The sequence below is a fragment of the Callospermophilus lateralis genome, chromosome 11 (genome assembly GCF_048772815.1).
Source record: "Callospermophilus lateralis isolate mCalLat2 chromosome 11, mCalLat2.hap1, whole genome shotgun sequence".
NCBI classification, from domain to species: domain Eukaryota; kingdom Metazoa; phylum Chordata; class Mammalia; order Rodentia; family Sciuridae; genus Callospermophilus; species Callospermophilus lateralis.
Window position 1 is genome coordinate 391409 of NC_135315.1, and position 25738 is coordinate 417146.

Below are 25738 nucleotides of genomic sequence, written 5' to 3' on the forward strand. Positions count from 1 at the left end.
TAAAAAAAATCTCAAAATCTCCACTAAAAATTTTGCTTTGGGAGACACATGACAAAGAGTCAATTAAATATTCCTGAGCAGAGTTTTCTGTATCAGGAAAAAATTCTCCAGGAAAGTAGTGAAAATGAATTCACAGAAAAAAAGGAGGAAACTCCGTGAGAGAAAACTGCCTTGGGTTTTAATGCAGGCGACAGACACGAAGCTGGAGAACTAGCTGCCCTGCATGTACTTAGGAGTGGCACAGTGCTTTACCTTAAACAACGGGTGTGGAGAGCAAAACGGGGCTTGTAACTGAATAAAGTCATAGAGAACTGGATATACCAACTTCTAGAATCACTTATGGAAAAAAAGACGACTGCTGCAGACCATCACTAGGCGATCACCAAGGCCTCCGAGCCCTGGGGAGGGCCAGGAGCCCTCCTAGTCCCGGGGAGAGCTGGGAGCCCTCTGAGCCCGTCTGGGTAGAGGCATGAGTCCTCCTGGTATTTCTATTTCTCAGATTTTAGGACCTATTAAGAAATAAGTAGGCCAGGTGTGGTGGTGCACGCCTGTAATCCCAGTGGCTTGGGAGGCTGAGGCAGGAGGATGGTGAGCGAGTTCAAAGCCAGCCTCAGCAGAAGAGAGGCACTAAGCAACTCAATGAGACCCTGTCTCTAAATTAAAAAATACAAAATAGGGCTGGGATGTGGCTCAGTGATTGAGTGTCCCTGAGTTCAATCCCTGGTGCCCCCCACCACCAAAAAAAGAAAGAAAGAAAGAATCAGGCATCACATTTCAGATGAAGGACAGCTCTCTGATGTCTGTTTTGAGACACAGAACAGATTTCAGTAACCAACAGCACAACACAATGTCACTGCGACAACAGTCCTGAAAAGTCACCAAGCCGACAGACAACTGCAGCCTCAGCCCGCCACAAGCAATCACCTCAGGAGGAGGACCCTCAGACTCTAGTGTTACTGTACCATAATACTCAAATCTGTTTTCAACTAAAACAGAAATACCATAAGGCGTCCACAGAAACAGAAGAGTATGCCCATTTGTTTACAGGAAAAAAAAAAATTAAAAACTAACAAAGAATCCGTGAGGACGGCCAGACTTTGGACTACCATAAGATTCTCAACCAATTGCCTTAAATGTGCTCCAAGCACTAACAGAGACCAAAGAACCCAAAACAAGTATGGAAGATCGATGATGATGAGAGTTATAGAGAGACCAACAGAACCACACGATCGAAAGGTCAGTCACAGTGAAGGACCCCTAGAGGGGCATCCTAGCTAGGTGGACACTGGCTTAGGAGCGAGCAGTGACCGTGAGGATCGGGCCCCAGAAGTCACTCAGTCTGAGAAGGACAAAAAGAAGGGGTAAAGGAAAACGAGCAGAACCCACCAGACCCGAGGGAGCCTGGGGCACTCCAATACACACACGCCTGGAGCCCAGAAGGAGAGGGAGAGCAGCGTGGGGAGACTGGAGAAGCAATGGCTGAAAACATCCTAAGTTTGGTGAAAGACGTAAATCCACATGCCCCGATGCTCCGCCAACAGGAGTGAGCCATTACTCAAATCAACAAAAAATTCTCCATTGAGTAATGACAGCAAGGGAGCAAAAGGAGTCACACCAAAAGCCCAATGAGATCAGAACGCTGACCTTCCAAAAGCAAAATGCCAAACAAACCCATTAAATGCGAAAGTAGGAGCATGTATGCACATTTTAACAAAAGAGTAAAGCTGAACGAAAGGAAGTCCTGTGTTCAGATCCCCAGAAACAGAACAGAGTCCTTTAGCGGTGGCCTTGGGTGAGAGAGCACTGGGCTCCCTGTGCTGAGGCCAGGACCAGCAGCAGTTCACGTCACATGCAGGGAGAGTGGCTGCCAGCACTCCCTGAAAGGCTCCCAGAAAGCCAGCAAAGGCCCCTTTGCTGCACCTCTGTGCAGTGGGCAGTCTGCCTCCTCGGAGGCACGGGCCCCAGCCATCCCCAAAGCAGATGTTGGCAGCAGCCTCTGCCTTCCGTCTGACCCTGGGCACTCACCAGGTCCTCTGCCACACCGACAGCAGAACTGCTCATGGACGTGCTCACGGGCACCCAAGGTGGGAGACAGGGCTGAAGTGGGCAGGCAGGAAGCGGGGCCCCCCAGGGCACGTCTCTGTGCAGCAGGGCTGGAAACTAGACTTGAGCCAGGCCTCACCAAGCTCAGGCCGACCCCCATGAGTCAAAAGGGGGCATGGCGACCTGACTGGACCAGAGAGCGCGTGCAGGCAGGTGGACACCGAGTGCCTTGGCAGGGCTGGGCTGGGGGCCAGCTCCCCTGACCCTGAAGACGCACACACACCCCTGGCCCACGGCACTCTCCAGGACCCCTCTCTACAGGTCTACAGACCCTGCCCTGCAGGAGCCCTGGTCTCTCCGCATGGCCCTCACATCTGTCCTCCTAGACCTCCACTGGCGAGCTCTCACCCAGAGCCCTTGTTAAACCAGGGATGCAGTAGCCCAGAGCTCAAATGCGGACCAAGGGGTCTGCACAGACCCACCAGGCGATCTGCTGGGCTCGCGGACTTCCAGAAGGAAAGAGGCCACTCCTTGGCCTCTGTGAAACCACGCCCCCTGCTTCCTAAGACTGTGCCCTGTTCTTTCTTTTCTTTTTTAAAATAATTTTAGATGTTGACAGACCCTTATTTCATCCATTTATTTATACACAGTGTAGAGAATCAAATCCAGTGCCTCACACATGCTAGGCAAGTGTTCTACCACCGAGCCAGACCCCAGGCCCCCCCCACTCCACCCCCACCTCCACCCCCATTCCTCCTGAGTTGACGGTTTGACCTTGGCATCATCTCCAGTTTAGGCTGTAAGACACCTGCCATCTAGAGACCCCCGGACCACATCTTCAAGGATGCTCACTGGTCATTAGGGGCATGAAAATGAAACTGCGACGAGGTGTCCTCTCACACTAAGAGGGCCGTCACCAAAGAAACGCTGGGTGAGAAAGTGAGGCCGTGGCAACCCCCATACGTGGCCATGGGAAAGCCAAGGGCAAAACCAAGTGGAAAAGCACCGCTTCCCCAAGACACGCTGTCCCCACAGAGTCTAGAGCCAGAGGACGGACTCGAGCCCTTCAGGGAAAGCTGCACCTGGTGCCCAGAGCAGCCTCCCGTGGCTGGCCCACACAAAGCCTTCGCTCCTCAGCAGGACAACCTCACACCCCTGGGCGCCCAGGCTCAGGAGGGGGTCTGCAGAAGCAGGCCCGGGGCTGCCCTGGGCCCAGGACTGCCTGGAGTACCGAGACCTCGCGAGTTGGACACGGCGCTGCCCAGCTCTAGCACACCAGGGCATCTGGCTTTGCGCTTCGCATGGGTGAACTTGAACCACGCAGCCATCTCAGTGGAGCTGTTTTTTAAGAAAGCAGAAAGATGAAACAACTGGCAGGCTCTGAAAGATCTCCCAGGCATCTCAGTGCCAAGGCAGCTGGGCACTGGCTGGACGCAGGTAGCATCGCTGAGGCCACCGGCTCCAGGAAGTACTTCTGTGTGTGGCTTCTGTGACACACACAGGCAAGGTCCTTTCCGATCTCTGCAGGCCCCACTCCTGCCCTGAAGACCCCAAATGGCACAGGGCCACGGCACCCACCTGCATCCCTTGTAGGCCCCAGGCTCAGCTCCACTGCCACCACTGCAGAGCTCCCCCGCCAAACTCCCAGCTGGGACAGACTTCATCACTGGGGACCACTGTCCCTGCAGGTGACCCAGGATGCTGAGGAACACTGAGCTTTAAAACCACAGGTGCCCTCAAGGGCCAAGAAACTCAGACATCACAGGGCCCTTGGCCCTCCAACCGCAGCACACAGCACCCAGAACAGAAGGGCCACAGCAGGCGGAGAGGCCAGGGGGACTCACATGGACGCTGTGGAAGAGCCCCGGCACCACGTGTCTAATGTGCTCCACAGCCAGCCACCCTGGGAGGCAGCTCAGCAAGAAACCTGAGGCTGCAGGCCCACGGGCTTCAGCTACTCACCCTCCTTGAGTCGCGACGGGAGTAGCAGGCCTCGTCTGCCCAGTTCCGCCAGTGCCAGACATCCGCCGTGCCATGCCTTGTCTGTCTCCTGAAAACTGAGAGCAGAATTCTGGGGTCAGCTCTAAGCTCAAAGCCCAGTTCCGCAAGGAACACAGGCCAAGCCCATGCTCTGAGCCCATGAGCCTCACGGTTGACCCAAGAAACAAGATGCTCCAGTTTACCACAAACAGGACTGCTGCGCCATACCCCTCCTGGGGTCCCCCACAACAGAGGGCCCAGCCCAGACCCAGACCGCCTGCCAACCACGGGTCTAGTCAGGCGGCCCGCCCCACGTGCTCCAGTCAGCCACAACAGCCAGCTCTTCTGCACACCCAGGCACAACCTCACTCAGCAGCAAGCAGCGGTCCACGTCAGGGAGCCGAGCTCAGCAGGGATCCCACCCAGGCTCCAGCGTCCCTCCTGCCTCAGCCTCCCAAATAGCTGGGCTTCAGATGTGCCACGGGCACAGCCAAAGCGTGGACTTGTAATGAAGGCCTGCCATGACACTCATCAGGTCAAAGGTCGTATTTCACATTCAATTAAAATGTCCCTTTGGGGGCTCGTGAACCTGCAGGTGTGGCCTGCCAGTACCTCTACTGTGAACAACTGCCTTTCGGATAGATGGGGGCTGTGCTTGGGGATTCACACTTGCTTCCACATGAGCGTGGAGACACACGTCCCCCAAAAGAGAAACACTACAAGGCTTCAGCCAGCTCTGATCAAATGACTCCACGGTAAGGACCGTGAGGGAAGCCATCCGCACTGACTGCAGCACACGGGCACACTTGGTCACCGGACCTCCTGCCCATGAGCGGGCATGAGCCAGGCCTCCGGAGGCAGCCTCCTGGAGGAAAGCTGCCCAGACGATGTCTGAGGCTCCAGCTGGCCAGGCGGCTCCCCACACCTAAGCACCACCACCCTGTTTTCAGAAGAGGCTCGTCACACTGCTTTGCAGACAGGATGGCAGCATGAACGCACAGAACCTTGTCGCCCTGCCTCATGGGGAACTCAGACAAGCCATCCCTCTCTCAGTAAAGGTGTGTGCTCCGTGGTCCCTCCAGGCTGGCTGGGGAGAGCACCAGTCACTGGACACCAAGGGGATGCAAACATCAGCCAAGCAGTTGAAGGGACCCAGAGAAGTGGCAGTGCACAGCAAGGGAGCACCCACTGGCAGGTCGGGGACTCGGGCCTGTGCTCGGAGCCAGGGTGCTGGTCCTTCTGTCAGGAAGCCTGGGGTGAAGAATCAAGGGTGCTAAGACTACTTCGAACCTCCAAACTGGTGCACACTGGAGGTTCAACTAGCCACACAGAGGCCCCAGGCCAAGATCAGGCGCGGGGAGGCGGGGAGGCAGGGCAGTCGAGAGCAGCACACGCCAGGCCCCTCAGGGCCACAGGGAGGAGGAGGAGGTAGAGGAAGCTCCAGGAGGGCCCGGTGAGCAACCAGAGGGAGGTGCAGCAACACCGCCAGAAGGGAGGGGCCAGGAAGGAAGCACGAGACCGATGCCCGCCCTCCTGCAGGCGGCTCCTTGGAGCTCCCTCTCCCCCAAGGAAGGAAGCCCCAGCCACCTGTTGCCACTGCAGAGGAAGTGCACAGCACTGGCACCAGCAGAGGCTGCACGCTCACCCACCCGGGCCTCCACGGGCAGCGTGTGCTTTCTGTAGGAGCTCTTCTACTACATGCACGGTTATTTCAAAAAAGATGACCAGTCTTTGACATGTTTCCTGCACTTGGTCAACTGCCACTGAGCAGCCCCAAGGCCAAGTGCAAGAAGGAGCCTGCTCCAAGGAAGGCAACCCTGGAGCCTGCGGAGCTGTCCTTGCCGACTGACCACCAGCAGGTAGTGGCTCCCAACACTGACAGCACAGGATCTGCAGACAGTCACTATCAGGCAGAGGGACAGGTCCCCAGGAACAGTAACGGCCAGCAAGGGCCACTGGGAAGGGGTTCCCCAACCAGACCAAGGCCACCCTGCGCCCTCTGCTTCCTGAACCCAACAGCAAAGCAAAGAACCCCACCAGGGCCCTCCACACTGGCCTGCAGTCCCCAGGCTCACACGCACCCACTGCCCTCATCCACAGGTCACACACCCGTCAATCAGAACTCACTGAAAGGTTGATTAACTCAACCTCAGATTCAGGCTGTGGTCACAGCAGCCGCCTGACGAGTGACCTCAGTAGGGACGACCCGACATCTTCCCTCACCCCAGGAATCCCTGGGAGGCACCGGCCTGCCCACACTCACGCACATCTGGCGTGCACAGGCTCAGAGCGGGCTCCACATGGGCCTCAGGGTCCCAGATACACAGTGTTGATGAAGGAAACACACCAGAAATAACTAGAGCTCTCCAGCCGAGCCCAAGAGGAGCAAGGGGGCTGGGGCCCAGCCAGCTGCGCAGGGCGTGAGGAGAGAAGGCCCGGCCGTCCTGAGCACAGTGCCCTACCTGAAGCAGTCCAACACAGACCCAACCACATCATCCGCCAGCGCTCTGGGGAGCCGGCCAGCCATCCTGCCGATTCTGAAAGAGAAGTGACACTGTCGGCACTGCAGCTCAGGGGGTGAGTGGCCCACAGCACGGTCCCGAGCAGTCTCTTCTCTCAGCACACACTGAGCTTAACAACCGTGTCCTGCGCACAGGGAAGGCACGCCTGAGTCCTGGGGCAGGGCAGGGCAGGGGCCACCTCTCATCATACAGACTGGACAGTGGAGGCCCTCGCTGGTGGTCAATGGCACCCAGCACAGGCACACACTGAGGCCACTCTTCCACACAAGACCTGCTGTTCCCTTTGGCTGCTGGCGAGGGCAGGGGCTGCCTAACATGGCCTCCCACCCAGCTACCACAGAAGCCCAGGGAGCCCTGCAGCCCTCAGGGAGCTTCCAGCACATGCACAACCCCAGGAGACCACAGAGAGAGCAGTCCCACCTGCCCCCACTGCCAGCCCTGGGTGGCCTACCTACCCCTTGGCGGCCTACTTACCCCTTGGCTGCAGACCACCGCACCACAGTATCTTTGTCCTTCAGCCCAACCAGCAGCTGCTCTGCAAGAAAAAGCACACACCTCGCCAGTCCAGGCAGCTCAAGGTGACCCGCAGCCAGACAGTACCCTGGAGACAACTGCAGCGGTCGCAGCACAGAGCAGTTCCCCGTCCTGCCTGGCAGTGCCAGAGAGCCCACGGCTGTTCCCACCTAGACCTCAATAGGCAGCAGCCATCTCTCCAGCTGAAAGCCGAGGGCCAGGGTCTCCCAGGCCATGAGGGAGGTCAGGGGACTGAAGCAGACTGGGGGCTATCCAGAAAAATCCCAGAGGATGAAGCCTGGGACTAGCCTCAGAACAGACCCAGGCAGCAAGGAGGTAGTCTAAGGCACATGTAAGTGTCCTGCTAGCCTGACAGAGTCTAACCTTTGGCCAAAAGGCAGTGGGCAGCCCCAGGAAGGCCTGACTTGGAGAAACAGTCACAGGCACTAGGGTATCTGAGGAACCAATGAACAGACGGGACATGAGGAGGCACAGAGTGGACGGGAACGTGTCAGGGCAGTTGGCATTGACAGGGCAGAGGCACAGGGGCTCAGCTTGGGAAGAGGAGCTCAGGGGGCTTTGAGTGGCCAGGGCAGCCCAGAGGGGAACCTGAGAAGCGTCAGGGTCAGGGAGGAGCGAGTGCTCCTGGGAGCTAGCGGCGAGCTCTGTGCCAGGGGAGGGGTGTGATGCAGATCTGACCTCCCAGGGGAAACCAGCCCCAAGGAGCAGATGCTGGCGCTGACGCTAGTGCGCAGACCACCCGGCCAGGCCCAGCCTCCCAGCCAGTGGGCAGGAGAGGTCCCTACAGGGAGGGAGGCCATACAGCCAGTAAGAGGCCTGGCCAATGGTGTGACTGTGGGGGAGCCACTAGGCTGAGGGCAGGCACTGGTGCAGACCCTTGCAAGGCCAAGGGCAAAGGGACTTGAGGTGACCTTGAGAAAGCAGGGAGACACAGCAGGTTGTGAGGAACCAGAGGCCTGGGCCCTGGGGAGCAAGGAGCATGCAGTTTAGGTGTGCAAGACGGCAGCGTGTGGAGACAGAGGGCTGCTGGGCAGGGAGTGTCCACAGGAGGGCAGGTCAGTGGCTACATGCTCAGTGGAGGTGACGGATGGTCAGACTATGCCACCCAAGAAGGAAGGGAAGAAGTGAGGGCAGTAGGAAGTAGTGGCTGCAGCAGCCCATAGGAGTGGGGAAGGAGAGTCATCGGGGACAACACCAAAGCCCAGGGGCAGGGCATGTGCTGGGGCCACCTACCTATCACACTTTCCACCCCGTCTGGAATGTCATAGTCCTCATCACTGTCAGGCGGTACCTCGAGTGGTTTCTGCTCACTCTGATCCTGGGCAGAGAGCTGCAGGTTAGCAGCCAAAGATCGGCAGCCCCGCTGGTACCTGCACAGAGCAGAGCACGCTCGGCTCAGTGGCTGGACGCAGCTCAAGAAACTCTTCGCTGACTGGAGTCAGCTCAGCACCACCATGAGTCCTGGAGGTTGCCTGTGCCAATTCCCCCATGTGCAGAGAACGATGCTGCGGTGAAGGCCTGGCTCTGCCCAGGCCATAGAGCCCTCAGGGGCTCCCCCAGGTTTCACCCCCCAAATGCTGCTTCAGAGTTGCCACACGCCCAGGTCCTGTTCTCCACGATGCAGGGTCAGCACCACCTCCCCTGGTATCCCGGAGGGGACCAGGTCTGGCTGACAAACCTACTTAGCCACACAACCCTGCACTCCAGAACTGCTCCGTGCCTCACCTTCCTCTCTGTAAAGCAGGGACACGGCTCTGTAGAGAGCCACTGTGAGAACAGGGAGGGGCCGCATGGACGTCTGGTGCAGAAAGAGGCCCACCAACACCACAGCCCTTCTCAGAGGACGTGCAGCAAGCCACCGGCCCCTTGTGGGGCTAAACCATTCCCAAAGCCCCTTGGAAACCAGGCACTAATGTCCTGTGATGCAACCACATCTCACCAAAAGGCACTCAGGAAAACATCACCAAACCCCGGCACACTTCTCGGGCATCTGCTACAATTTGGAACAAAGGTTCAGCTGAACTTCAAAATAATCCCTTCCCAAAATGCCATTAACACTTAAGATAAAACTGAAGGTCATTAGGCTGGGGTTGTAGCTGAGTGGCTGAGTGCTTGCCTTGCATGCATAAGGCACTGGGTTTGATCCTCAGCACCCCATAGAAAAATAAATAAAAACAAAGATATTGTGTCCATCTACTAGTAAAAAATATTTATTAAAAAAAAAAAAAAGAAACTGAAGGTCATTAAGAACATGGAGCCCAAGAACCTGAGCAAACCTGTCCTCATGGGAGCCAGGGTTCAGTCAACCTGCTACCTACTGCAGGCACTTGTGGGCCACTGCCAAGCCGAGATGCTTCCCTTCCCCAGCAAACCTGCAGAAGCAAGCCTGGCCTTCCCTGAGGAAGCCTGGGACTCAGACTGATCACTGAGCACTGACCACTGCTCCTCACAGCAGCCTGCACCAGCAGCCCAGGGCTGCATCCAAGCACATCATCCGCCAGGGGAGTGCCAGGGGCCGAGGCAGCCTCCCTGGACATCCCTCCAGCCTCCGCTGCTTACCTGGAAGACGGCGTCAAAGTAGCCTGGAGGAAAATCATTCCTCATAAAACAGACACGCTCAGAGACCACAAGCACAGGAGCACAGAAGACTCTATACGTCAGCCTGCGCAGCCACGGCCACCTGAGACCGGTGCCTACCCACCTCCACGTGGCCACCTTGGGCCGTAGGAAGGTCAGCCCCAGCCGCTGCACCAGCTTCACCCCCAGCTTCCGTAGCAGGGTCTGGTTGCTCTCAGAGAGTCTGCAGCCGTCGAGGCTCCGGAGCACGGTGCTGGCTGTGGACGAGAGCAGCAACTCAACATGGAAGCCCTCGCCCAACCAGGTGCCACAGCCCGACACCAGCCGGCCCCTGACTACCTGGGCCTGGACCCAAGAGCCCATCCCCAGGTTCTAGAGAGCAGCTGGAGGAGCGGGCCCACTTGCTCGGCATGGCCAAGGAGGGTCCCGCACAGTGGGCAGCCGTCCTACAAAGGAGCAGCCACACGCGACAAGGGGCCCGGGGCCCTAGGGTGAGTGTGGCATCACAGCAGGAGCCCAGGGACGAAGTGCAGGGAGGCCAGCACAGGAGGAGGCATGGCGGGACCCTGTGCCACAGGGGTCATTTGGGATGAGGGGGACCCGGGAGCAGCTAAAGCCAGGACAGCACAAGGACAGCAACCATGGAGACGAGGAGACCTGGGCCCAGCACAGTGCTGGACTTCAGAGACTGAAAGGAAATGGACCAGACTGAGCCAAGGTGTGTGGGGGAGGAGGGAAGAAGGGAGGGGGATGGAGCCCAGCACTAGGACAGAGGAGGTGACCGGGAGGGGGGACAAGGTGGGCAAGATGGGGGGAGGTGAGGGAGAGGGGGAAGGGGGGAGATGAGGGAGAGGGGGAAGGGGTAGATGAGGGAGAGGGGGAAGGGGGAGGTGAGGGAGAGGGGGAAGGGGGAGGTGAGGGAGAGGGGGAAGGGGGAGGTGAGGGGGAAGGGGGAGGTGAGGGAGAGGGGGAAGGAGGCAGGGAGGGGTGGGGACAAGGTGATGTGGAGAGAGATGAAGTGACATGGCAGGAGGGACAAGGTGACAAGTAGGGGGATGAGGTTTCAGGTGGCCACAGGGGGAGCAAGGCTGCTACAGGATGCCAGGAAGTCGGCGGCCACTGTGGGCCACATCTGCTGTGATCAGATCCCACAGGAGCAAGTCGGGCACTGGGCATCAGGCAGCCCGGCTTCAGGTACAGGCCCCAGGCAGTCTCCTGCGCTTCAAATGCAGACAGCTGGCCCAAAGCCACACACTCCAACACACCAAGCAGACAGGCAGAAAGCACCACAGTGTAGCACCAGGGGACAGCTTGATACCCCTGAGGGGGACACTCAGGAAGCGCCCCTCGGCCCTGTCTTAAACACGCCTTTCCACAGGAGGCGTGTGGCCTGCGGGGGCAAACACTGACAATGACCTTGTCTTAAACACGCCTTACCATAGGGCAGACAGTCCTCACGCTTCCCGTGTTTGAATATTTGGGCCTGGAAAAAAAACATAAACCAATGTTGTAAATACATCCACAAGTTTATGACGCGGAGTTACCAGACCAGCTCCCTGGCCTCCCGGAATCCCTTCCCTGAACACGCACCACCTGACAGCAGGAGAAGGGAAGACTGGCAGACCCCGGAGAAGAGGCCTGCACGGGCACCTCATGCTGCCAACTCGGGCAGGGCCAACAGTGAGGGACAGCCCCATCCTGCAGTGAGTGCAGACTGAGCGGAGCCTGGGGGCTTGAAGCCAGCTTTGATAAAGACGTCGAAGAATAAAAGTGACAGGCCAAGCCAGGCAGTCCCTGAATTCTCGACCACTTCCAAGTCTGGAAGATGCACTCAGTGACTCACAAGCAAGGGGGCCCTTCCGCAGAGCCGCAGAGCTGAGCACTCCAGGGCATGGTCGATGCTGCCCTCCCTTCAGGCACAGTGCCTGCAGGCCACGAGAGCCCTCCTTCCAGGTGAGGCAATCCCACAGCCTATCAGGGCGCAGACCCTCCCTGCCACCCACACACCAGCATGCACTCGCAGAACACCTATGCAAACACATAAACATGCACAGGCATGTACTCAAACAAACACACATGCAAACACATTGGCATGCACTCCCATGAACATGCACCAATGTAGAGACATGCACATGCATGTAAACACAGTAACATGCACTCATGTGAACAACACAAGTAGGTAGGCACACAAACATGCAAACACACTGACTGTACTCACATGAACACACATGCAAACATGCTGACACATGAACATTAACCAAAATGTAAACATGCAATGTGGCCGCACATTGACATGTACTCCCATGAACACACAAACATGTAAGTACACATAACATGCACGAGCATGTGAATCCAGAGAGATACACACATATAAACACCTTAACATGCGCTTGCATAAACATGTGTAAGCACACATTGACATACACTGTTATAAACATGCACAAGCATGTAGACCCAGATATGCACACACACATGTAACACACAGTACCATTTCCTTGCATGAACACGTGTGTGAGCATTACTAACATACTTATTAACCACATCCTGGAAGTGCTCAGCTCTACAGCTCTGCTGAAGGGCCCCCTTGCTTGTGAGTTACTGAGTTCATCTTCCAGACTTAAAAGCAGTTGAGATTCATGAACATGCACAAACATGTAGGCCCAGAGACATGCACACACATGCTTGTAAACACAAATTAACATGCACTCGTATGAACACCCAAGCAAGCACACATAATGTGCAAACACTGACATGCACTCATGTGAACACACAGCAAACACACTGGCACACACTTGCATGAACGTGCAAACACATAAATCCAGATGTGTAGACACTAATATGCATTCATGAACACATGTAAGAACATCGCTTGCACTCATATGAACACCACAAACATGAAGAGATGTACAGACACATACACCCAGAGATCATAAACATTCAAACATGTAAAAACAGATGTGCACACACACCAAATATGCAAAAATGTAACCAAACACAAACATGTATACAGGCACAAACACATCACATGAACATATGCACACATGCACAAGCACATAAATAACAAACACCCATGAATGCACACACAAGAACATGTACACATAAACATAAATGCCCAAGCACACAAACACACATAGACATGCATAAATGCAAACACAAGCACATGCATAATTATACACAAATACAAATGTGTACATACAAAAATGGCAAACATAAACCCAAGCACAAACAGGCAGTACACCTGTGTAAACACACATGCATAAATACACATATAAGCACACACATGCACACACACACACAGACACTCATAAACACACACATAGCTTCTCGGGAGCTACTCAGGACCCACTGGGAGGCCCAGAGCAGCTGCCCACGCTCCACTTGTGGCATCAAGAAAGATGCGGCTCGGGGAAATGGCCGACCACAGCCTGGATGTCACACTGTCAGCACTGACGTCTCTCAGAAAGGGATCCTGCTCTGCCCCAGACTCACTGGTACGAGTGGCAGCCAGCCACATGCACTCCCTTCTGGGGCCTGCAGTCATGGTCCACACAGTCCCCAGAAGTCACCTTCTTTGTCCTTCCCCCTCCTCCTCCTCCCATCAGCTCCACCTGGGAAATGTGAGTAAACACTGCACATCAGGAACCCATGGACAGTAGCGCCCCACAGCCTCGCCGCTGCCAGGGCCACCTTGAACAGTGACAACCCATGACATGTTGACTGCTCAGAGGAGCTGCAGGACTGACTGCAGAGACATCAGGTTTCCACGCATCTTCAATGGACGTTCACAGCATCGCATTCCTAACAAACGCCACTCCAGATGAAAGTGAGATCAAACAGACTCTAACTTAAGTTCCACAATGTGGGGTGTGTTCCTACCACCCTGGTTTTTCTATTGTTCTGCACATGAATGGATGCTGAGTTTGAAAGATTTTGCCAAATCTTCCAGATCCATGGAAGGTATACCCCACATGCTCTGGGTGACAGTGATGTCCTCCTGATGCCACCAGCACCACACTGCCACGCTCCCTGTGCCAAGGTCTGGGCAGGTCAGCGGGCACTGAGGAGACAAAGCCCTGCATGTCACAAACTCAGCGCACCTGTGGCGGTCCTGCAGCGTCACAGTCAGAACTGCTGTGCAAGGGAGCAACAGCTTCTCGTCTTAGAAATAATTGGTCAGAAGGGCACAGTGACTTGGCAGGATGCCCTCCAGGACACAGAGGCAATGCTCGGCCTGAGAGGTCACCACTGCGACACAAGTGCCTGCTGTGGAAATGGGCGCTGCAGGGCCTTCACCGGCCACGGAAGTTACGGGATGATAAAGGTGCTTCGTGATGGTGATGGCCACCAGCCAGAAAACCTGAAGGTGATGACAAACCCCAAGAAAGACAATTCCCAAGGAAAGAGATGTGCATAAGATAAAGAGACTGCTTATCTAATGGAGCGTCACTAGTGGGAAGGCAGTGCCACACCACACAAACCCCAAGAGAGAGAAGAGAGACACCCCCCAGCCGGCCACAGGGCCAGTGGAACCCTGGTGGACATGCTAGCTGACCTCTGTGGGCAACAAGAACCCATCTCTCAAGAAAGCAGAGGCAAAAACTCTGGGGAGAAGCAGCTCTCAGAATTCAACAAACCACGAACACAGTTCCCACCACCACCCGATGGGCTCATCCAGTGCAAGGAACTCAAGGCTTGCAAGATGCAAAAATTAATACCATGACGTGCCCAGGTCAAGGAATAAGGAACAAAGAACGTGCTGTCGCAGAACAAGAGCAGAGAGATCATGACACAAGGACCTTCCAGGATATGCACCCTCAACAACCCTGGAAAGAGGGAGCTTCCTCCAGACAGGGTCCCGATGCCCTGGGCTTACCACTGCGTGAAGTCCCCAGGAAGAGGCTGACAATGTTTGGAAGAGGGAGAGTGTCCAGCAGAGGCTGGTGGAGCTGAGAGGGTCTCCTGGTGCAAGACCTAGGTGGAGGCACAGAAGCTTCCAAAAAGAGAAAGCTGAGCAGTGAACAGAGGGTCGGATGCAGACTACCCTGAGCACAAGGAAGACAGAGGTGAGAAAGTACAGCACAACCAGCCAGACCCTGGCCCAGACACAAACCCAGCCGCCCCTGGCAGGACTGCACTCAAGGGGCACCGGGCAACACCATGCCCCCAAACCGAGAGGTGGCAAGAGCAGTGCCAAGGAGCCCAGTGACTTCCATGCCAGGCTGCGTGTGTCCTTTGCCAGGTCCCACGGCCACTTGCTCTCAGAGGCTGCCCCTGGAGGAAGTCACTCCCCTGCAGCAGCAGCCAGCCAGGGAAGGCCCCATCTGTGCCCTGCCACATGGGCACATGGAGAGACAGAAGAAAGCATCCTGGCTCCCAGCTCTGCGAAGACCCCAGAGTGGCTGTCGTCTATGGTACGGGTTTGGGGCGGGCAGCCCATGACAGAGGACAAATGCCTCCTCGGGAGGCAGCGGAGGGCAAGGAGTCCTGTGGTCAAGGGGCACCAGAATTCAGGCTGGGTGGCAGCAACATGCCTAAAAAGACCCCAAAATAAACACCGCCCTGGCAGCATGTGGAGGGCACGAGAAGGGGTGCAGACTGACCTGCAGGAGTCCACTGCAATGTCCACCTGAAGGGACCCCAAACAAACAGGAGGAGATGTGCAGGAGGCCCAGGCACCTGGCCTGTCACTAGTAAGACCGAGGACGCTGCGGAATGCAGACAGACACGAGCCTTCTTTACTCACCAACTCCTGATAAGTGAGACTCAGCCTAAGCCTGTGACAAGCAACAGGAGCTCTCAGGAAGCAAGTGCACGTTTTCAGACACGCAGCCATGACACCTGTGAACCCCAGCCAGCCCCATCCGCCCCCATGCACAGGACGCAGCCACTGGCCACTCAGAGTCAAGAGCCACACCCCTGTCTGCTTGGGAGGAACACCAATTCTCCATCTCTCTTTTCTTTTCTTTTTTTTATATTTATTTTTTAGTTGTAGTTGACACAACTCCTTTATCTTAGTTATTTTTATGTGGTGCTGAGGATCGAACCCGGGGCCTCACACATGTCAGGCGAGCGCTCCACCACTGAGCCACAGCCCCAGCCCCTCCAATTCTCCATCTCCACTCTGTTCTCAATCTGGACAGAGAACTGCCCTGGGAGCTTCCAGCAGGACCCCCCAGAAGATGCCCAGCTCTCAGCCGCACACAGGAGATGAGCCACCCTCACTGAAGGAGTCGGAAAGGGCACAAGCATCAACGCAGCCGGGCTCTGCGCCTTCCCGTCCTTCACACATGGGTAACGCGCATGGGCTCTGCGTTCCCAGCCTGCACACACTGGTAACAAGCGGGGCTCTACCCATTCCCATCCTTCGCACGTTCCCGTCCAGCACACACTGGCGAGGCGGACAGGGCTTTGTGGAGTCCAGTTCTTCACAACAGTGGGCCTGAGAAAGGGCAGTGGTGGACAGTTCCCCAGAGCGTGTGGAAGGGTGGTGAGCCTCAGGAGCACAACAGCCAGAGGCACTCATCATCACACACCTCAGGACCCACATGCTGAGTGGCCAGGTGAGGGGTGCAGGGGTGCACCCACTTCCACAAAGCAGGACACAGGAACTAACCAGAGCCACCTGCTGGTAAGCACAGGTGACACGGAGCTGGGACAGCACCGCAGCCAGGGCAGCTAGGCTCTGAGTGCTGCTCTGAAAACCAGCAGAGCCAGTCACAAAGGAGTGAGTAACACCCCACACCTCAGGCCCAAGAGCTCCCCACCCAAGCTGGCTCTTCTGCCCAGCACAACAGCTTCCCCTCTCCAGGGCATGTTCTCCAAGCCCTGTAAATGCAGGTGGCTCTGAAAGCAAGTCTGCCCACTGCCAAGCAGGAGGTGCTAGTTTGAAGCTCCCTGGAGGCACTTCCTGACTGAGACCAAGAAAAGCAACCCCACCCAGGCTCTAGGAGAAAGGCCCCACACCCCAGCTCAGCGCAGCTCAGGCCTCTGTCCGGCAAGCTTGTGAGCACCAGCCGCTCTGGGGCAGACCCCAAGCCCAACCCCTCTGAACCCACGGTCACCTGAGGGCACCTGGCTGCGACCCTGCTGTGCTCTCAGGAAGGCACACCTGCTCCACCTGCAAAGGGATGGAGCACGGACTCCTCCTTGGCACTCTCAGCCCAAGGAAGCAGCCCCATCTCAACAGGCTCTGCACTCGTGACCGAACACAAGTACTTCTGGACATACCACACCTGGACGCAACACAGGCAGAAAGGACCTTCAACGCCCAACAGTCACTCCAGCCTGAACCCCACTACACATGGCTGGTGCCTTGCCTGGCAGTGAGCTGTGCCTTTGCAGCCTCATTCAGAACCAGCAAAGGCCCTCCACAGAGGGACCCTTGTCCTCAGCCCTTCCCGCAGCACCCTGGGAAAGAACCTAGCACCCCAGCACAGAGCCTAGAAACACAAGCAGTAGCTTCGAGCTACTCACTGGCCTGAGAAAACAAAAGCGGCAGCACCTGGAAGGGCCACCTCCCAGGAACAGCAGGAGCCAAGCCGCAGGCTCAAATGCCAGACAGCATCAAGCAGGGAGCCCCATCCTCACCCAAAACAGCTGCCACAAACATCAGGGCCAGAGGAATGGCCTGCCCCAGGAGCGCGGCACCCACTCTCCTCTGGAAGAAAGGAGTACCCAGAAATCAACACCTCAACTGCGGAATCCAAGCTGTCAACAGCTGGAGCACACAGCTGGTCAGAATCAGCTCAGACCCAGCACAAGAACACATTCTTACGAACCTGCAGCAAATAAATCACAAGGGACTGCAAGTGTGCAAGACAGAAATAGAACCAAACTCACCCACAGACTCCAGAGCCCTCTCAATCACTCGGACGTCCACCGTCCAGGGGTCAGTGCACGCAGCCCACCAGCCAAGCTGGTGCAACAGAGCACAGGGGCCTGGAGGGGCCACTTGGTGACAGAGCAAGGACATGGAGGTGACACACTGCGACAGTGGGAAGCAGCATGGTGCACAACAGGGCAAGATGATGTGGAGGTAGCATGCGGGCCACATAATGTAAGGACATGGAGGTGGCACGTGGAATCAGCACACACCAGGGCAGTCCAAGTAGCCTGGCCCTGAGAATGCTAGTCCTCCTGCCCTCTAGGGCCAGGTCCACCCAGAAGTCAAAGCGTGGGAGCTCAGAGACCACACAGGGTCAGACCAGAGCCTGATGGCCACGAGACCTGGGGATGAGACCCAACAACACCAGGAGCAGGCCAGAGCCACCAGTGCATGAGCAAGGGTGACCGCTTCCCCACCACCAACGACACACATCTGTGGCACCTGGACCACATCCACCTGGGACCCACCAGGGTTGGCCTCCCCAGGCCACGCTCCTGGGCCAGGCCAGCGCCACTGGTCAGACAGGGGGTGGGGGCCTTGGGAGGCATACTGGGGAGGGAGACTAGCAGTCCCTGTGGGAGGCCATGCAGGTGTGTGTGTGAGGGTGGCAGTCCCCGAGGGAGGCCGTGGGAGGGTTGGGGGGTGAGGGTCCCGTTGGAGGCTTACAGGGGGGTGGGGGGTGGTGGTCCCGTGGGAGACGTGCGAGTATGTGGGGAGGTGGCGGTCTCCATGGGAGGCCATGTGGATGTGGGGGGTGGCGGTCCCCGTGGGAGGCTGTGGGAGGGTGTGGGGGGTTGGCGGTCCACGTGGGAGGCGGTACGGGTGGTCCTATGGGAGACGTGGTGGGTGGTGGCAGCTGTGGCAGTCCTGTGGGAGGCGTGCGAGTGTTGGGGTGGCAGCCTAATGGAAGGCGTGCAGGAACAGGGTGGGGAAACAACCTGCGGAGGGAGTGGCCTGGGAGCGCCTGCGCCATGCAGGAAAGGGAACGGACACATGTGTGCCGGAGGCAGAGGGAGCGTGAGTGAAGTGGCGGCAAGCGTGCGTGTATGGGTGGAGTGCGCGTGGAGTGCGCGTGGACCGTGCGAGGAGTCGGGGGCCACGGGGCAAGCATGCATGGGAGCTTTGGGCTTCGAGCGGAACCAGGTACTGCACATGGCATCTTGACGGTCTGGGCGCAAAGACTGTTAAAAGTGCTGTCAGGAATCGATTCTCTACCTAGAGGCAAGAATGGCAAGCGAGAAACAAAGGTCCAGGGGAGCCGGGGCAGGACCCAAGGGGGGTTGGCGCTGGCCGCCCTGTCTCTCCATGGGACCAGAGCGGCGGGTGGCCCACAGATCCTCCCTTCGTGTACAGGACCCTGCATTCTGCAGGACTCACACCCAAGATGCTGGCTACAGGAAATTCTGACAGCCAGAGCTGGCTGTCCAGTGTCTCCTGAAGCACGGCCCAGGAACGGCTTCCAGAACCTAAAGACACAGAACTGAGTGCACAGGTTCCCCACAGCTCTGGCCCTCTCCCCACCCAAAACCCTGCCTCACACTAGAACTAGGCCACGCGGAGCCTGCACTAGACACTGGGTGTGAGCCCCGGAAGCCACCAGACCCCAGACCCTAAAGAGAACACATCAGCCTGACAGGCCTCGGGGGCCAGAGGGCTTCTCCCTGTCCTTCTAGGAGGTGCACAAGTGAATCAAACTGTGCCTCCAGTCACTGGGGGAGGCAGAATCCAGGGGGAGGCCCAGACCCTATCGGCCTCCGTGGGCCAGTGGAGGTCTGGCAGGTCAGGCCAGGACAGTGGGGCTAGGCCCCATACCAGGAACCTGACCGATTTTGGCATGTCCCCCCAGCAGTGCCCAGCAACAGGCTCAGGGCCTACAGCACTGCTCCTTGGCTCTCCTGGGTCTTAATGCTGCTGTGTTTCCCCTCTAACAAGACTTCTGCTTCTGTGATGATCGAGAGAAATCAACGGACCCCCCTGCAAAGAGTAGATGTCACCCTAACAGCACAGGCACAGGAGCCACACCTTGCCCTTTACCACCAAGTTCCACCCCTCTCCAGCCACTGCGGTGGTGCAGAGGGGAGACCCACCTGAAACCAGCAGAATAGTGCAGTCGGAGTGGTAAACCCACAGGGCACAGGTGTCAATAAGCAAGCAGACACTAGACATTCAAATGACACCGTTTTCTCTTTTCAATAGTGTTTTCTTTCCTCAAATCTCCTCAATTGGCATTAACCCTCAAAGTGGGTCTACAGCATGGGTGCTCAACAAAGTGAGAGGGAAGGTGCCTTCCAGGGAAACGAGGTGAGCACTCATTTCCCTCCCACAAGAGTTAAAAGCCATCGCTGAGAGAGGACTGTGCTTCAAGGGAAATAAAACCAGCCCTAGTTTCGACGGGACTTGTTCCGAGGTTCACCTGTTTCGCCTAACCCACACTAATGAACAGGTGCATGAAAAGGAAGCCAAGTGCATCAAAGGAAACTGCAACCCCAAAGCACAATCACCTGCAAGTTTCATCACGCACTGGACACCCCGCCCTCTGCCTGCAGGTCTGAGGAGCCTGGGCGAAACCACTCCGCCTGCTCAGCCCAACTTCCTCCTGCCCAGGAGCTGTGCTAGACCCCAAGGGCCCCTCAGAGGAGAAAAAGAAAACCGTGACTCCGGACAGACCAGACTCTGCAGGGGCAGCGGGGACAAGCCTGGCACGGGAGCCACAGGTGGACAGGCCCAGGGCTGTTGCTTGACAGCATCTCCCTTCATTTGCTCCCTAGGATTTCAGCTGGCTACGTCAGACAATTACTCACCAGCGCTCGGGGCAAAACTCTCTAGATAGAGCAGAAGCGCTCTGCCCCAACGAGAGGGAGAGCCGCGTCTTCCTCATCCCTTGCCAACACACGCCCAGCTGGGCAGCAAAGGTTCAGAGACTCAGCATTTCTAAGCCCCTGGAGACCTTAAACCTCAGGAGGCCAGAGAAAAAATCAAGCCTCCCTCCTGCAAACTCGGAACCTGGAGACATCCAAATAAAAGGGAGCCCCATGCTGCTTGATTCTGCAAAGACAAGTCCAGCATAGGGCAGGGACCAGGCAGCGAGCCTGCTGCCTCAGCCACCATGAGCCACCTGCAGAAGACCATCAAAAGGGAAAAGCAGGCTGGGCTGGGCTTGGTGGTGGAGCGCTTGCCTAACACAGGTGAGGCACTGGGTTTGATTCTCAGTACAGCATATAAAAAAATGAAGACCATTGACAACAAAAAATATTTAAAAAATAGAGAAAGAAAAATAAAAATGCTACAGGAAAAAAAAAAAAGGGAAAGCAGCTGTGGCAAAGCATATGTAGACGAGGGCACCTCGGCCACCTCGAGCTAGAGGACTGCCGCCCCTCAGGGAGGAGCCCAGGGTCGCTGATCAGCAGGCACTGCCAGCCCCTGAAGTGGCCCCAAGACAACAGGCCGTGCCTCCCCCACAGGAGCCGCTCTCCCACCTGGGCAGGGGCCACCTAAGCCTCACCTGCCTGAGGGTCCCTGGACGATCACATCAAGGTGACCTCCCCTAGGCCACGGCAAGGAACTGGCTGCAGGAGACCCCCAAGAGCCCGTCAGGAATGCTGCTGAGCAGGGTGGCACCCCGTTTCCCCAGTTACTCGGGAGGCTGGGGCAGGAGGATCCCAAATTCCAAGTCAGCCTGGGCAGCTTAAGAAACCTGTCTCTGATTTAAAAAGTAGAAAAAAGGGCCAGGAATGTAGCTTTGTGGCAGAGCACAGAGTTCAATCCCCAGTACCAAAAACTAAAATAACAGGACATCCCATAGGTCCCTTGGAGAAAGGCACCGTGGGTGCACAGTGGGGACCCCACCCCCAGCACCCTTCAGGGCCAGCCCCAGCCTGCACTGACCTCCACTGTACAATCAGACTCTTTGGCCACCACCCCACACACAGCTGGAGTGAGCACCCCCAGGCTGCAGGCTACCCACTGTACCTGCAAACCCCAAAGCAGGACACCCCACATTTCATCAACCTGATGGTGTACACACGCAAGTTTAGAAACAAAATATTGCTAAGTTTTAATCCACTTTCAGGGTGGGGTATGATCCAGTGGCAGAGCGTCTGCCCAGGGGCTGGGGTACAATCCAGGGGCACAGCATCTGCCCAACGCGTGCAGAAAACCAGGTTCCCACTCAGCATCACGGAAAGGACTACTGTTGGACAGCCGAGGGAGCTGGACACAGGAGGTCCAGCCCAAGCTCGAGCAGGGAAGTGCATGGCCGCCTGCTCACAACAGACCGCACTCACAGCCACAGAAGGAGTGAAGCTCTGAGGCCACTCAGTGAGACGCGTGCCCGACGACAGAGCCACGTGGTGACAGAGCAGGCAGGGGCTGTTCCACCCTCACGTACTACTGTTCGCTTGCCTATGCTGGTGGTATGCAGGTCACACTTGGAGCTTTTCTTCACGTTTTATTTTTCTGTGGTAAGGGGTACTGAAACCCGGGATGCCCTACCACGGAGCTACACTTCCAGCCCTTTTTATTTAGAGACAAGGCCTCACTAAGTTGCTGAGACTGGCCTGGAACGTGTGACCCTCCAGCCTCCCTCAGCCCGCCCAGTGTCTGGGACCCCAGGCGTGCCCGGCGCCCGCTACGTCCTGACGGTGAGCTGCTGTCACAGCACACTGCTGTGGAGACAACTGCAGCTAGGACACGGGAATGCTCCCTTTTGTCGGCTTTCTTTCCCACACATTGTGATGAGAACCTGGTGAAGACCACGCAGCACCAGGAAGAGAAACAGAGGCTGAGCCGGGCTCCCTCCCCAAGTCCAGCCAGACACTCAACGCTCCCACTCCCCGCGGCAAGTCCCCGGGACCCACAGGCAGGAAGCAGACACCCTCCACGAGCACCTCCCAAGGCCTGCTCTCCTCAGGGGGCCGCCAGCCTCCCCAGCTCCAGGGAGGAAGACCCGCTCTTCACCAGTGGTATGACAGAAAGAGCAAAGAGCAGGAGAGCAGAGCCCAAGGTCAGGGAGGGCCGCCACCCCTCCAGAACATCCCCACTAAGGCCTTGCCCTCGCCGCAGAACTTGGACTTTTTGCCTCGTCAGCACACGAGACTAGCAGAGCAGAACAGTAAGGGCACAGGTCTATGTTAAAATGCAGATATGAACAAAATCTGATCTCAAGCCACCTCTCATTTGGGGGCGCTGGCTCCAATAATTGTCCTCTGTGACAAAACTAAGCCAGGGCAACATGCCCTGAAGGGCCCCAGCTGCACTCCGCGTGCACCACCGCCCCCTGGTGGCGATGGGGCTCCACAGCACTTTTCTGAACTGAGGCGGGCCAGCGGCGGGAGAGAGAGGTAAAGGGATCCCAGCACCACCGTCCTGTCTCCGGCTGGAACCCCAGCCAGCCCACCTCCCGGCTGGCTGCGGCACAGCGCAGGGCCACCACGTGGGAGTGCTTACCAAGGCCTGCAGAGTCCCGTCCATGGCTATGACCCCCTCCATGGTCTGGAAGGAAGAGCGGGTCAAGGTGCAGAGGCTCCAGTCCAGAAAGCCAGCCATCTTCCTCTGCCTGACATCAGGACGGGTGATGAACCTGCCAGGGAACAGGGCACAGGCGGTGTGTAAGAGCTGCCGGGCTTCCCACCAGCCACCCTTGCACACGAGGCCCCCGGGGCGTCCTCCCGACCCCCTGTCCTTACACTAGGCTTGCGACCCACAGCGGCCCCTTCATCAGCTCCTCTCTCCGGGTGCCAAGTCACTGCCCAGTCGTAGCCCCGCAGGGTCCTCACAGTCCCCACCTCCTGCCTCCTGAGCCACAGCTCAGCTCAAAGCCTCAGAGGCCACTGGGCATTCTGCCCCACCAGGACCAGGCGTGCCCACCCACCCTCTTCCCAACCACAGCCCAGCCCAGAAGCCGACTCAGCCCAGGACCTCTCCACAGACCTGCCATGGGCACCGTCCACCCCGACCCCAGGCTAATCCCAGGAGCCAGAGCCCCAGACCCTTTCTCCTCCACACTCTCAGGCCAGTGCCCAGCTCTCTGACTCTGGCTCAAGACTGGCCCTGCCACAGCACAAAGTCCTGCCCTTCCAGGGCTGACACCCAAAGAGACAGCAAACCACCAACAGGGACGTCAGCAAGGCAAGGGGAGGAGGGGTCACCCCCCAGGAAGTGGGCACAGAGCGACCACCAGGAAACCTGAGAGGAGGCGTGAGCGCCTACGTAGCTCTGCTGTGCCAGCAGCAAGAGTGGTGGGGCGGGGGAACGGGAAGCAAAGGGGAGGGGGCCCGGCCCTGGCATCCAAGACCCCAGGTAGACGGGGAGGGGCTGGAGGAGCCAGAGGTGGTCTGAGCTCTTCTCCAGTGTGGGGCCACCTCCCAAGATGTGGGGCCGTGTGGAGCCCCCAGCAGTGGCCCAGGGAGGAGTGAGCTGGAGCCGCCAGGCAATGGCAAAAGGGCCTCGATGCTGCCTGTCCCTGCCTCCCCATCCATCGTCCAGCTGTCCAGCTAGTCCTTGTCAGAGTTGGCTGCATGCTTTCTTGGTGACAGACCCTTTCGGGGCACCTCCAACAACCAGGGTGCTCAGACCAAGCATACACAGCACGGCTCAGCACTGGACCCTCATGGATCGTGCCCCTGACAGAACCCACTGCCAAGGGGACAGCTGGCACCCTGAACTTCCCACCAACGGTAGGACCCCACCTCCTCTGGGCAGCCCTTCCCACAGGACATGCCTGGGTGCTTGGCACCCTCTGTCCAAACATCTGGGTCCAATTCTTGTGGGACCTCCTGGTCCTGACATGCCAGGTTGCCAGTGAGGGGTGTGCCCTGGAGGGTGCCCAGGTGAGGCTGCTGTGTGCAGACCCCTCCCACACCATGTGAGGGAAGACAGCAGCTTCAACCACTAATGCTATGGCTGAGTGTAAGAGCGCGACCTCTCACAAGTCAGGAAGAAAGCCCAGGTTCTACTGCTGTCCTGGTGTCCGCAGTTCACGGTGCACTCCTGGAGACCCCCACTGGTCAGCAAGCCTTGTGGTTGACTTCAGTGTGCAGTCAGAAAGACATACTCCCGCAGGACGCTGTGGCGCATGCCTAAAATCCCAGTGGCTTGGGAGGCTGAGGCAGGAGGATCGCGAGTTCAAAGCCAGCCTCAGCAACTTAGTGAGGCCCTAAGCAACATAGTGAGACCCTGCCTCTAAATAAAAAATAAAAAGGGCTGGGGATGTGGCTCAGTGGTTAAGTGCCCCTGAGTTCAATCCCCGGTAACAAAAAAATAAATAAAGACTCCAGGGCCTCGTCCAGGGAATTCTATGTGGTGGATCCAGAAAGGGGCCCTGAGACCCCTGACCCCTCGCTCTAGGGCAAGGCCTGAGACTCACGCATTCTTTTCCTGGGCACTGGTTCTGCTGTCACCAGGAAGTACCAGCTGCATCCTCAGTCTGCCCTCTGACCCCAGCCCCAAAGGATGAAGATACAGGCATTCTGAGCAGATGCCACACCCAGGGCACAGAATAAGTGCAGGGTGAGGCCCAGAGCCACTCAGTGGTGAAGGCTAGACCACACACAGCCCCAGCCTGGAGCCTGCTCCGGTTCCCCTCTGGAAGACCCACAAGCCCCAGCTTGGTCTGTCCCCCTCCACACCTGAGTCTAACTTTAGTCCCTTCTCAAGTGAGATCACACGAATCTACAGGTAGAAACCTAAGGCTGCTGGACAGATTGAAGCAAGTCACTATCTTTGTTTTTCTTGTTTGTAAAAAGCACAGAAGCACATGTTCACATCAGAAAGTCCAAAATACAAATGAAAAGTTAAAAAGTCTCTCTCGCACAGACACATATATGAAGCCTCACACCAGCAGGGCTGTCCACTCTCTGGAAGAGTCTTTGCCCTAAGCTCCCTGCTCTTTCAAAGAACACAACACCACAGGCCACAGTCGCTTCAACAGCGATCTCCACTATCACCTGCAAGGGCCCTGTGAGCTCTACTAATGGCCAAAAGAACCCTGGCCACAGGGCCAGGCCTCTCTCAGAGTGGCCGGGGGACCCGGTTGGGCTCCAGTCTCAAGAAATGCCATCTCATGGGACATGGTCACTCAGGATCCAACAGCACCCCAGCCCAATGCTGCAGGTACACTGACTCCGCCTTAGCAAAGCACAGCACATACAGGTGGCAAGTCCTGCTCAACGGGAGAACACACGTGTGCACGCGTGTTACA

General features: G+C 57.2%; 1 protein-coding gene across 1 annotated transcript in view; it reads right to left on the minus strand.

Annotated features, from left to right (window-relative positions):
• Tbcd (tubulin folding cofactor D) overlaps positions 1-25738 on the minus strand; it is a 107111-nt gene that overhangs the window by 64448 nt on the left and 16925 nt on the right. The window contains exons 7-13 of the mRNA XM_076869349.2: positions 22987-23119; positions 11094-11139; positions 9781-9913; positions 8313-8449; positions 7020-7080; positions 6486-6560; positions 4006-4100 (exon numbers count right to left, since the gene is read on the minus strand). Of these exons, the coding sequence (XP_076725464.2) occupies positions 4006-4100; positions 6486-6560; positions 7020-7080; positions 8313-8449; positions 9781-9913; positions 11094-11139; positions 22987-23119 (680 nt within the window). The remainder of the gene's footprint in view (positions 1-4005; positions 4101-6485; positions 6561-7019; positions 7081-8312; positions 8450-9780; positions 9914-11093; positions 11140-22986; positions 23120-25738) is intronic.